General features: G+C 31.5%; 1 protein-coding gene across 1 annotated transcript in view; it reads right to left on the minus strand.

Moving 5' to 3' along the window:
- LOC131044535 (protein HAPLESS 2) overlaps nt 1–14,659 on the minus strand; it is a 348,241-nt gene that overhangs the window by 9,399 nt on the left and 324,183 nt on the right. Inside the window, exons 17-18 of the mRNA XM_057977882.2 lie at nt 10,175–10,269; nt 9,527–9,808 (exon numbers count right to left, since the gene is read on the minus strand). Coding sequence (XP_057833865.2) covers nt 9,527–9,808; nt 10,175–10,269 — 377 coding nt within the window. The remainder of the gene's footprint in view (nt 1–9,526; nt 9,809–10,174; nt 10,270–14,659) is intronic.

Genomic DNA, 14,659 nt, shown 5'->3' on the forward strand with positions numbered 1-14,659 from the left:
ATGCTTGATAGATGGATGTTGAATGTTGTTGAAGTCTTCAAAGATCTTCTCTTTCACTGCATATGAGGTCCTGAAATAAAAAATTCGGATCCTTTCAAATGAAAAAAGAGAGCTCTTATGTATGAAACCCTAGGTCTTAATTTCAACTTTTGGCCGACCTAGAGATTGAATCTCCCGCCAATATCTTGGGGTTAAGCTTTATTTTATGATTGGATTGCACTCCTAAAATTTTGGGAAAAATGTCCGGGACCGTGTGCACGCCGGGCGCCATGGTCCCGACAACTTTTCACCAAATTTTCAGGGCCGTCGGATATGATGATTTTAGAGAGAATCCCGAAGTTACAGGTGATTTCGAGATGTTTTGACCCCAAAATCAAGCCCCCAAGTTCAAAATAGGACCTAATTAGGGTTTTTGATTAAATGATGTATTGGAAGAATAAAATGAAAGGGGCACACTTTAATGAAAAGGGCCCAACTTTATGATATGGGAGATGATAAAATAGAACCTTAGACCTAATTAATTTAATTAATTAAGTGCTAAAGGGGAAATGCAATGCAAAATGCAAAATGCGCCAAGGCGGGTGCTAAACTAGGTGTGAAATTGTACCACCTTAGCAAGTGCGTACAATTTACGACGCTACAGAGCATAGAGTAAGAAGTTCTCCAATACAGTTTGTAGGGCACAAGAAGGCCACACCAGAAGCTAAGGCCTCGTCATTATCTTGCAAGGAGTCATTCGACGAATAATCAAGATTATTAATAGTTAAGTGATCACCATTAACATTCTTCCACCAAGTAATATCTTTACAATGCAAGAGAGAACAATGCATAGCTAGGGAATCATTTGAGAAAGAATAATGACACCTAAAAGGGAGGCCCTCATAATCAAGCAGTTGAGTCCAAGACCTATCCCTAACCATTAGAGTCACATCCTTGTGAAGAGGTTTAAAAATGTCAATATCCACCCAGATGTGAGCAAAAGAGCTCCCCACGAAGGAGGTGAAATCATAAACCTTCAAGAAGTGACCAATAGAGTTGCCAATGGCCTCATAACAAGAATCCTCTTAAAATTAGAGTGGAAGATTAAAAAGTCTAACTGACATCGGACACACATTGAATGATTTGGTAAGGGGGTTAAAGGAAGTTATCCCCAAGTCCGCACCTTACTCGATACCAAGTTTTTGTCCTTATAAGAGGCAAAGGAAGCAATGAAAAGTCCTTTAGCATAGGGGAAGAGCTTAATCTTACTTTCCAAGAGGGGCCTCCAAGAATCCATCTCCCAATTTTTCTTTAAGAATAATTCATAACAATTCATATTTTTCTTTAGGGTTAAAAAATATAGACAATCATAAATCATATTGTACATTTTGAGTATGTAACATATACATTGATATGCTTAAAAGACAAGATTACAGACAAGTTTATTAATAATGAGTCATATATGCATGTGCAACATTATAGAGAAAAGAAGAGAGAGAAGATACTATGAAATCTAGGTTATTCATAGGTTTGTTTTATACAAGAATTATCATAAATTCTCAATAATGAATGATGTTTTTTGGTAGATTTTTTATTTGAAAGGGTTTCCCATATGCATATTTTATAATGTACTATCTTTGTATATTATATGATTTTTATTTACTCTATTTATATTTAATAATTAATGCTTATAAATGATACTTACCAACATATACATTGCTTAAAAAAATAACCACCTAAAATTTAAATAATAAATTATTTAATTAATTACAAAAAATATAAAGGTGATGAATTGCGAGAAATAAGTAATTAAATATTTATTTAATTATTTATGTAATAGAGGGTCTATATTAGGGTGTCTACATTAAGCATGCCCATCATATTTGATATAATCTATAATTTTTTATTTTTATTTAAATTTAGTTTTGTTGATGTTGTAATGCATATATTCCAAGTTCCTTTGTACAATTCATGATTCTGTTGCCTAATGGAGTAGGCATTGATCCACATTGGTGAAGGACTAGTCAATCCATCATTTAAGTCACTTTAATCTTGAATAGCTATAGGATTAGGTTATGTTTTATGCATTCTATGTACATGATTCAACAATATAAACCAAGTAATTCTTTTAAGAAAATCTAACAACCATATCATTAGAGAATTTGAAGATGCATTTGTGCACCTTGCCACTATGTAAGACATGATAAAGGAAACAACCTTTACTAATTATAATGAAGCTAATATTTTTATGTGCATGTGTAAGGTATATTTTCAACCATATAGAGGTCTTATGTATCTAGTTGCTCTTGATGTAATGACAACTATGGGGGCCAAGGATAGCTATTGTTTGTTATAATCATCTTTTTTTTGTAATAATTGATTTGAATACCTATTAAGGTATACCTTTGGGGATACCATCCCATGTTTATGATAAGCACAAAGTATAGGAGAGACTAATCACTCTCAAAGTAAGCCTTCAACCATCTACAATCTATTGGCAAGCCTTCTTCTTTGCCATCTTGAAAATATATCCTTGGCCTTGAAGTAAGAAGAAGTTCTAGGATTATAGACCTACAATTTTAAAACCTAAAAATAGTGTCATTGCTAGGGAGGATTTGATCTTGGTTCATATTTTCAAGATCTTTACAACAATGCTAGCTGAAAAGATGCTCTATATTTGTAGCTTTATATTTTTTGGGCGATTTCACTTAGCTAGCAACTCATGCCTAAAAATGGCACCATTGCTAGGTATAATTTGATTTAGTTTGTATTCTAAGGAACTTGGTAACTCAAAATAAATTTGTTTTTATTATAATATTTTTTTAGTTGTGTTTTCTTAATTTGGGTAAGTGGTACCTTGTTACTTATTCCTAAGAAATGATGTTGGGGAGAAAATATTATGATTTGGTTGAAGGGAATTGAATACTTCCCTGGTAAGGATAAATTTATGATTAGTTTAGTTTCCCTAAAGATCAAATTTGTTTCACGATTTTTCTCTTTTGAAATAAGTGGTGAATATACTATCAAAGAATACATTTATTGTTGTTGTACCTTCTATTTGTGCTTTAAAAGCACATATTATACCTACAACATATGATTATTGAATGCACTTGTGTTGTCCTTCTTCCTATTTTGAGATATATCATTTTATGGCACCTTAGTTTTTGCATGGTAATGTGTGATCAATCATGACTGATTGGTATGGTTTCAATACCCCTTTGGGCGTTCCTTCAAATTATGGCCCTAAAAATTATTTTAAACTAATTGCCCATGACTATATTAGTTATGAGCTTCCTCATGGGCATCATGTGAGAACCCATGCTTAGATTTACAAAAATCCAAATGAAAGAGTGTGCAAGAAATCATTAAACTTGATAAAATAAAAGAAGAATATGATGAATAGATCAAGATAATATAATTTGATGAATTCTCTAACATTAAAAAATAAATTTATTAGTTCCCTATTGTTCCCCTAGATCTCATTTACAATAAATTAAACCTTTCTTGGGTTGATTATGAAAGATAGATCATGGAATCAAAGATCTTCAACCAAATACCTAGGTTTGGTGGGTCTGAAGGTCATAAAGGGAATGCATATGTTGTATTTTCAAAATTTATGGGGAGATTTAAGTTTGAAGAGAGGACACGTGGATGAGATTTTTTGTTAGGTTATTATATGGAAGGACATGAAAATGGTATGAAAATTTTCTAGAAAATTCCTTTGCTTCTTGAAACAATCTTGTGGTTGCATTCGAAGATGAATTTGAACTTGATCTTGACCTTGTTGTTCTTGTTTGAGAATTAGAAAATATCAAATGAAAAGAGAGAGTCAAGAATTGAACTTAGTCATAGGTTTGTTATTGCTTTTGCAAATATTTCAAATAATTTCAAACCATTTCAAATAATTTCAAACCTAACACACATTCTTTAATTGGCATGTTAATTGAAGCCTATAAAGTCAATTTGAGTTCAATGCGAGAAGATTTAAAATCATGTCTACAAAAAACTTATACATATCTTGATTCTATGGAGAAGGTGATGTATACATATATTGCCAAATTAATATCCCTAGGTGCAAGTGTTGATGGTGATAAATATTCTACTATGAGCAACAATTAATTGGATACAACTTCAAAGGTATTCACAACATCAAAGAATTCTTTATGTGCTTGAAAACGAGTCAAGGTAGGTATTTGTGTAGTATATAAAAGTGATGGTGACAATAACAATAATATAAAAACCTTCATATAATTAGATAGGTGATTTTTTGGTGACTGCAAGTGTACAATATTTGATGGCTTCCAATCTAGGAATGAAATGAATGATCCTATCATTTTGAATAGTACTATATACAAAGAAGATGATGCATATGTTGATGCAAAGTCAAGTGGATTAGTTCTTGAAGATGATTTTAAGGAGTGCATACATGTTGGTGATGGAAATTATAAACAAGTGACTTTTTCCTTTGTCTAATTGTTTATCTTTTTTGTCCTTCTCATTGATATTGAAGAAGATAATGTTTTCTTATATAAGAATAATGTAGGTATGGCTGCAATTAATGATATGGTTATGAAATATTGTTGTGGGTCATGAGAATGTTGAATGTTCTTTTTCTTCAAGCCATATTATGTGGCCTTTACTTCTTTTGTTGATATGATTTTTTTTCCACATGATTATATCAATATGTCTAGTGCAACATATTGTATAAACGATATTGAAATAAAGAGGTTGTGTGATGAAAATAGTCCATCATTTGAGACACCTCAATATGATTCTTATGCTAATGACAAGGATGAATATGTGGATCATATATGAAATCCAAGCATGAAGGCACCAATATGGGTGAAAATGGTGTATGTGGGCTTCTTATTGTCTTAACACTTGATAAATATGCTACTGATTATAAAGCTTTCCTTTGTACTGAATATATAGCTTCTAAATTTGTGGATGATTGTGTTCCCAAACTGGGATCTTTCTCATGGGTATAATATACAAGTGACAATAGAGCTAATCAACAACAAATGGGTGAACAAGAAAATAAATAGCTTGCAACCCAACTTGATAGTATGCTTGAGAATGAGGCATTTCATTTTGGAATGCAATATGATTTCCATCCTTGTGATGAATAGGGTTGCGGTCAGCTATACTTTTGTTTTTCATGTGAGTTGGAGGCATTTTCATTTGGCTTGGTTCATATGAAGAGGTTGCAAGTTGTATGTTTTTTTTGTTTACCCCCTATTGTTGCATGCATGCATGATTCCTCATGAAAAGGTCCAAAACCTAGTAAACTTGTGGCCGACCTACAACAATTAGATTAATGGTGGAAGTGATCTTCACTTCTTGGATAATATTTATGGTTTTAGGCATGCATATACAAGATTTCAATTGTTGCACTTGGGTGGTGGAATCTTTTTAGCTTGAGGGAGAACAACTCCATCAATAGACTTCTTTGATAGAGGCAAGTTTTTGCACTAATTTTCCTAAGGCCTTGTGCCATGGATATTCTTGCAAGTATGACCAACAATTATGTTCTAAGTTGTTCTTTGCAACCATATAGTCATCCTCTATGCCTCCATGTCATTAGTTGTATGTTGTCATGTCATGCAAATTATTTGATTATGTTTGTGTTTATAAAATAATAACCTTTGTTTGACATGATGAGTTATCATTGTCTCAATATCATGTTGGTCCATGTTTTTATTCTACCACCTATAAATAATCAAACTCTCATTGTGTTTGCAAGAGATATAGGTCCCTATTAAGAATCAAATTTCTAATGCCATTTTTTGCTTGAGTCACATCCCTTTTGTGTGCCTTAACCCTTTTAAACCATATCTCTTATGCTTATATATGTCATCTTATTTTCATGTTTACAAACTTAGGTTTTTATATGTTCCTATGTACCCATGATACAATATTTATGAAACCCTTGTGATCCTTATCCTCCATGACTAATATGGTGTTTTGATGATATGGTTGCCCTTAACATGATCCTAATACTTCAAATATTTACAATTTGTGATTCCATGTTATGATCCTTACCATATCTATATCTCATTTTTATGATCTTTATCACGCTTATCATCCTATATGATGGTACACATCCATGCTCCGATCTTGGTTATGTTTACATCCTATGGTTATTAGCCTTATCATGTCTTCATCTTGTGCTTACTTATTTGAATACCTTACTATCATATTGTTTTACACTTCATTATCATGCCTCTAGGGCCACCTTAACTATACTTTCATGTTGGGGGTAGTTAGCTTTACATGTGCCCTTATGATTACAATCTATCTGTGTACTTTATATGCTTAATTTTTGATAATTTGGGTCTATTTTTGACTAGATCAGATGACACTTACTTGGCTATTTAGTGCCATCCTACTTTGTCATCTAGGTGGTTATACATTGTTCACAATACATGCGCATCACACTATCTTACCCATATAGGAAAAACATTTTGAAATGCTCTCTCATATTCACATTTTATATTGTTAACCCATATAACCTAACCATGTTCTAAAAGCTACACTGGGGACACCATAACCTTCTCCACATAATTGATTATATGTCGAGTGTTGGGATTCTTATTATCACTAGTAATATCTTAAGTATCCTCATGTTACAAACTACATGCTATTTCATGATCAAAATCCTTACTAACACTAGGGATACCTTAAGCATCCCCATGCTATAAACTACATGTTACTTAATGTATCAAGATCTTCATCACCACCAAGGACATATTAGCTTACCTTAATCATTATGTGCTCATGTTGCCACATTCAAGGCATATGCGTTTTCCAATGATGTGTGAATATATGGGTGTTCTTAGCCAATAAGGGCCACATCACCATTCTTCCTTTGTCCAATCTTATTCCAAAACATTTTCTCCAAACCATATGCTTACCACAACTATTTTTTAGGATTCCTTGTTTGTTACACAATGCAGTCATTACATTATAATCTTATGTACTTAGCTTACAATTAAATTTCATGCACTATCCACCCTCTCATCTAATTCCTTACATCCAATGGATCAACCATTTAAAGGGGGCATATTTTGTCACTAATATTCTTATGTTGAGATTGTAAAGAGTTACAAGTGCCTACATAGAGACTCATCATTGTGACTAGGTAGATCATCATGACATAATATGCTACTATGTAATCCATCTTGTCGTCTCATAATTGTCAAGGTATGTAAAATAGTACCACTTTCCATACAACCACATTTGTTTGACCTTTCTCTCTCTCTCTTTTCTTCATGATTGATTACAATTTGTTTTTATTTTTTACTTGCATAATGAAAACTACTCATCATATTTTCATCTTTTCTATAGGTTCCCATGTAGCACACAAGGAAAATGATAGACCTACATGATATTCAATTAGGTCCATTATATGGACTAGGATACCTTTTTTTATTTCTAAATACTTAATTCAAATGTATGTTTGTGGATACCACATTCTTTAAGATACATGACCATTCTAGGATTCACATGCTCCTCAAAGCACTTGGAGAGACAATTTATTGGTGAAATTTGTATATCCATGTCAATTCCCATTTAGTTTTGACCAATTTAAGAGAATGCATTGACACATTTACATAATGGAACACTTTTATGTAAAGTTGAGGTCCTTTCCTTGTTGTTCCTCATCCATTTACACATGTGTACTATATCTCTATCTCATCAATGTACACACACATAGATTATTCATTTATTGTGCCTATGAATGTACCTATCCCCATATATTTGCTATCCACCTTGATTTACTAGTCCCATGTTTTAGGTTATTTATGTGGGTGTGCAACCATTCTTGAACCTACAAATCTAACCCTTGAAATTTTAGAATTCAAATTTAAAATATGTCCAACTCCTACTTATTCCTTTCTTTCCTAGAGAGTTGACCAAACACAAGCTTGCACAATTGTTTTGTTGTTTACTAGCATTTAAAGACGCCAACATTAAGGAATATCAAGGGAAAATAATTTGCATTTATGAAAGGATCATTCTAGGAACATTTCCATTAAAAATAACTCAAGTTTTTATAATCATCTAGCACATCTATATAACTCAATCTTGTTGTCTTTGGTCATTTGAATGATCATAAAGACAATATTTTTTAGAAGGTTAGGCTAAAAGAAATATCTCCTAACAATTTGATAATCCTCTAAAATGCTACAAGTCTACATAATAGAGTAGATAATAATTAATAAGAAAAAAACCAAAAACAAGAAGATATATTATACTTGATCAAATTTGAGATCAGAAGTCAAATTCATAGTCTTGATCCCTCATAAAATGAACAAATTTTTAAATCCCAAGGAAATTATAATTTTCTATCTTCCATTTGTAATCCCAAGATATTCATTTCCAAATGCATCAATTCACCTTTCTTAAAGCTATATGTTATTAATTCTCTCATTTACTTTCCTAAAATTATATTAATTATTCAATTATCATTCCCATCACTTTTATTAATGAATCTAGATTGATTTATGTTTATTTATATATATTTTATTAGATAAACCTTAAATTATTATTAAGAAAGTTTTATTTTTCTCCTGCAATAGTGTATAAAACTTATTACCTAATATTTTAAGGAAGAATATAAATTTGGTAACATTATAATCTTTTTAATACCAACTATAATACAACGAACAAAATTTTACTTTAGTAAAAGTAACAATACATTTTGTAAAATTAAATTATAATATTAAATAGATAATATAATAACACCATTTTCATTATTTAATAAAGAGTTAAAACAATGGCTTATTATTACCATTACAATATGATCCACTACCCCTACATATAATGACACTTAGATCAATAATGTAAAGTCTTTCAATCTATGTAGAATATTATTTAAAAAAAACAATTCCATCAAGCAAATGAAAGGATGGTGTTTAATATAATTTTGAATAAGATAAAACAAAATAGCTATTGTGCTTTTGTGCACACATTAGAATGCTTGCTATTTTTGTATTAAAAAGAATTACAATTTTCATATTATTTGTTTATAATATTTGAAATAAATCATATATAAAGAAAATTTCAATTATTCTTCTTGAATATTTCAACACTCTTATTTAATGACTTGTAATTTGTGTTACTACTCTTATACTTGCTCCTCTTACATTCTATTCTTCATATTTCTTATTCTTTTTAATTTGTATCATCCTTTTTCAATCTCCTTTCACCTATGCTTTATTTTAAATCTCTTATTTTGTGTATTTTTGCTTCATGTTAATTTTTTTCTTCTCATAATTCTTTTCAATTAAACTTACATCCGACTTCTCCTCTTGGCTATGTTTTTTTCTTGCTTCTTTTTTCATCAACCTTTGAGAATTTTCTTGTGGTTTTATTTCATGATCTAGCATTATTTGTTGTTTTTTAGGCTTCCCCAACAATTCCTTTCGATGTTTCTTTGCTTTTATCTCTATTTCTTTTCCCTTCTTTCTTGTCAATGACATGGATTTTAACTTCAATCTTTTTTTCATTCCTCTAGTAATCCTTTTCCTTCCTCTTAAATCACCCTCTCCCTTTTCTTTGACACCTTTAAGCTTCATTTTCCTTATTTCCTTGATCCCTTTCCTTTTCTTAAAATCCCATGATACTTTATTTTTCAGTATCATGTGACCTTCCTTTAATTTATTGCTTTTTATTATTATACACACCATACAACCCTTTAATGTAGCAGCCACTCCTTTCATAATTTTTATGAAAATCTTGAGTAATAAATGTATGATCTTTAACATTGTAGACAACATGCTTTGTATCATTTGCAATCTACATAATAGACAAATAATGAGTAAACCTGCATCAAAATCAACATAAATAATTTCAGTTTATTATTTAATTGAAACAACAAAATAAATTTAAAAAAATAATTGATATAAATTATGAATCATTCATTGTGCAATTGTCTAACACGAATCAATAGAAAATCTATATCATAGATATTTTGACTTTTATTCAAATATTTCTATCAATTAGATGATTGGAAATATCTATCTTAATAAAATTCTTACATTTCCATATCCAATAAAAATTATAAGGAAGACAATTAAAAAAAAGAAAAAAGATATTATTTTACTTATTTTAAAAAAAAATGGATGTAACTTTAATATCAACATGCTTAATTTTGTTTATTGCAAAATGGTTGAGAAAAGTAGAGTCTTACCTGCTAGAATGACTATAATCATCCAACCCAACTTCAACATGTTCTTGATACATATATTTGTAAATTGACATTTCAAGTTCAAGAAAGAACATTTCCTACAAAATTTGCATACACTTTTGTAAGATACAATAGATGATGAACAATTCTCTCTTTAAAACCAAAAATTAGAAAGAAAGAAGCTTAATGATTGGAAATTAGTGTTCAAGATATAACTGAATAATTATATATAGTCTTACATAGCCCTTTGATCACTTAGATACATTGAGGTTTCTTAGAACATTGGTCTACACACCTTACAAAAGTACAAAGAAGGGAAATAGATGGACTTGCATCTACAACTTTAGCTTTAACATTATATTATAGTTAAAGTATGAAAAAAAAATCCATTTTTTTATGTTAAATATGTATTTCATAATTATACACAGTGTAAATTATATATCTTATAATTTGAAAGGGTTCATAATTTATTTTATTTTTTTATGAAATTATCTTTCTCGAGTCTAACATGAATATTTCACATAATTATTATCTTATATAGTTTCAATTTTGACACGTATTATAATTTTGCATAATTTGCCATCTAAATTTGATGATTTAACAAATTAACTATTCTCCTTATTTTTAAGTGTATCTAATCTTCAACTATTAGATATTCTCTTTTTAGGTGGAGAGATCTCTTAGGTAGCGACTCTTAGATTCCTTTCCATATTCATGTTAACTTGTAATCACATTAATTTTCATTGTCACTAGTCCCTACAAGTTTCCAATCATATACAAAGGTTTAAACATATACTTGAGGAAATAATATCATCAATATTTTATAATGTTCGTCTTTAAAGAGTATTTAAATTTCCCCCCCCAAAAAACCATATTTTACCAAGTTAATGAATCCTTGTTCAATTTCTCCATTAAAACCTAATCAATGGTGTGGGTTAATTTTTATTTGTGGAGTAAATTTTAAAAATTTAATTCTCAACTTCGTTCTTGGCTTATAGAATTTTAATGTTAACCCATGTATTAAAACATTGCATGGTTTGCCACCCAAAATCTCTAACCTAACAAAAGTATTTTCCACCATTTCATAAATTTTAAATAATATTTACACTTTAATAACTACATGTTCTCTATTTATCTCTAGCTTGGACCCTTTTCATCTAATGTGTGAATCCTAGGATTATAACACTTAGGTCCCATTCTATTGTCTCACACATTCCTACAAATTTCTATCTTTATAGCAAGGATGAAATAGGTATGTGAAAGTATATCATATCATTCCATCTAAATTACAAAATTAGTTTCATCATTAATTGTTCTTGTGATTACAAACATAATTGTATATAGGACCAACCTAACTTTTGTCAAAGTATGTGAAAGTATATCATATCATTCCATCTAAATTACTAAATTAGTTTCATCATTAATTGTTCTTGTGATTACAAACCTAATTGTCTATAGGACCAACCTAACTTTTGTCAAATCCCCTCTCGGAAAATGTTCACAGGTTCTTTGCTTTGTTATTACATTAAATATTCCTTCATATTTTCATATGAATAACTACAAGCATATTTGATTTATTATAGATGTTAGAACCACAAATTTAACATTTTTTCCCACCATTAATGGCTTCAAGTGCTTGCCTCATATAAGTAGTGTATGAGATAATGTAGAATAGTTTCAAATAGCCAGGTTTAAATCTTTATCATTCCTACACTAGTTATTTGAGGGACTTTAGTGAACTCCCTACAAATAAGATAACATGTTGATGATGTCTTACAAGCTAGGAATGCTTTGTTGGCTATAGCAATCTCATTATTCTCGAGATAGTTGGATCATTGTCAACAACCTACTATCTTAGTCGGGAGTAACTTTGATTCACATCTCCCTCGATAGAGTTTTTTGCGGGTGGAGATATGTCTACAATGACACATGTGTGTGGCCCATTGGGCAGCAGCTGAACATGTTGGGTATCATCTGGTCCAAAATAGGTGCAGAGAGGTAGAGTTATGGGATTGGAAGACTACCCAAACTCTCTTTGGGCTTTTAGTTCTTCCGGTTGTACTTTATGGTTGCGAAGTGTGGGCCAACAACACCTTTGATGTACAGAGGAAACAAATTGAGCAGATCCAAAAACATTTGATTACAAACAAGTTCAAACTCAAAAGCTTAGTTCCCTACGATATCATGTTGAGTGAAGTGGGGGCTGCGCCTATGGAGGCAATCGCTTTGACGAGGCTCATTTGCTATTTGAAAAGAATTGAGCAAATGGAAGAGGGTCGATGGCCTAAGATCGTCTTCTATGACACATTATGCAAAAGAAAGAAGACTTGGATGCGACAAAATAGCAAATAAAATGGGATATTTACTTGAACATGTGCCCCATGAATAGTAAGGAGATAAAGGCGTATGTTATAGATAAGTTTCACAAGCGCACTTGGTTTAAGGAGCTAGGGAGGAAGAGAAAATATTATATTGAAGAGTTTAACCCCTCCTATAACCATCAACAAAAAACGTACATAGGGGCAAATTTATCGTGGAAAGCCAAAATCCTCATTGCTCAATTAAGAACTAAATCTCATTAGCTCCGGTGTGAAACTAGGCGTTGGAAAAGACCTAAAGAAACTTGGGAGGAAAGAGTGCATTTTTTGCACTTCGAGTAAGGTTGAAACAGAAAAGTACTTCATTCTAGAATGCAACGCTTTCAAGGCCAACAGGGACAGCTATGAAAACACTCTTACGGTCAGCTCTTGGGACAATTTATTCAGTGAGGGGTTTGTGGAGAAGCTAGGGGCTCTCATCATCACGCTGCACACGAAAAGAGTTGTAATGCAGAAGTTAATTTCTGAAGGGGTCTATCCCATAGGCCATATTTAGCCTCATGGACATTAAAATTATTTCTTCTTCTTCTTCTGGGTGGGTTAAAAAACCACAAGCAAGACAAGTAGGGGGGCATAACCGTGAAAGACCAGGCAAACATTTTATGTGGGCAGTCTACCCATGAAACATGTGCATTACTTTCACATGTACACTGTTTATAACACATACTATGCAATTTTCTTGTTTAATGATATCTACAAGATGAAGTCAAGGCTAGACTACTGAATAATGATTTTCCCATTGTTAGAAATGAGTACACATTATGACAACTAAAAGTAAAGCAAAAATAAAATGTTCTACTCAAAATAAATAAATGTAAAATATTAGTCATTAGTGGCCTTGTGTAACTATAAGTACCCACTTTTGCATGTTGTTGCATAGATCGCCATTTGGAGACATATGATGATGCATCACCAAATACACACCTTGTTAGTTATTTATGCATGTAGTCTCCTTGTTGACATTTGCTAGTGTGCCTCTTCTATCTTTTTGTACCTTCATGATCTATAACCTAGGTTGTTCACGTTCAAAATCTAACAATTTAGCTTTTTATGGTGAAACTCTTACTTCCCATAGGCAATAGTCATGAAAATATAGTGGTGATATATGTGACGACCCCTACAGTTTTGTTTCCATCACAATAATTCTACAATTACCTCTTTTACAAAAGGGACGGTTTTGCTCAACGTGGAAAAATAGAAATTTGAAATGCCACGACTTCATCTTCTTGAAAATTTTCACCTTGAAATGCCTCCTCTCACCTTGTTAACCCTATAATTGGATATACTAATTTTTATTTATTTGGAGAAGTCCTCACATAGTTTTCATAAGGAAACTCCAATTTTTGTGAGATATACACCACCTTTTTGTTGTTGAAATTTTCACCATCTAAAAGTAATATGCAATGCAACTTCCTTTCCACTTTTTGATCACCTAGTTCCTAAGATGGGCAAGGTGATATCATATGGTGTTTAGTAATATACAATTAAATTGCCATGCTGCAACTATAAGGAAATGCACTAGGTGACAAGTTTGCCAACACCACTTATTCAATGAAGTTCTTATGCAATATTGAACGAAAGAACACAACCACTTGTTTGATGGAGTGCGATTACAAACATCCACTTATTTAGTGGGCAAACAAAGAGGGTGCTTCCACTTATGTAGTGGAAAAGCAAAGAGGGCACTTCCACTTATTCAATGGGAAACCTTAATACAAAATAAACACTTGTTCAGTAGAGTAGTACATTGGCAACATCAAAAGATCAAACCCACTAACAATACTTCCATACAATATTTACAATATAAAATGCATAGGCAATATTGCAATATTAGTCATTATGCATATAAACACCTTTTAAGAGAAATAATTGTTGATAATAACAATTGCTAAAACAACCCCCCAAAAAGCTAGATTTCATAAAATCCATTAACCCAACTATAAAATGAGAATGAGGTACCTTGAATGGATGACGAAGGATGCTAGTGCAAGACTAATAATGCTTTGAAAAATCATTGCAATAGGTCTGTACATCAAGAAAGAATACTATAAAAATCTCAACAACTCTCGCCCAACACACCCAACATGAACATAAGATGAAATATCTCTTT

Source organism: Cryptomeria japonica, chromosome 9, assembly GCF_030272615.1.
Source record: "Cryptomeria japonica chromosome 9, Sugi_1.0, whole genome shotgun sequence".
Taxonomy (NCBI): domain Eukaryota; kingdom Viridiplantae; phylum Streptophyta; class Pinopsida; order Cupressales; family Cupressaceae; genus Cryptomeria; species Cryptomeria japonica.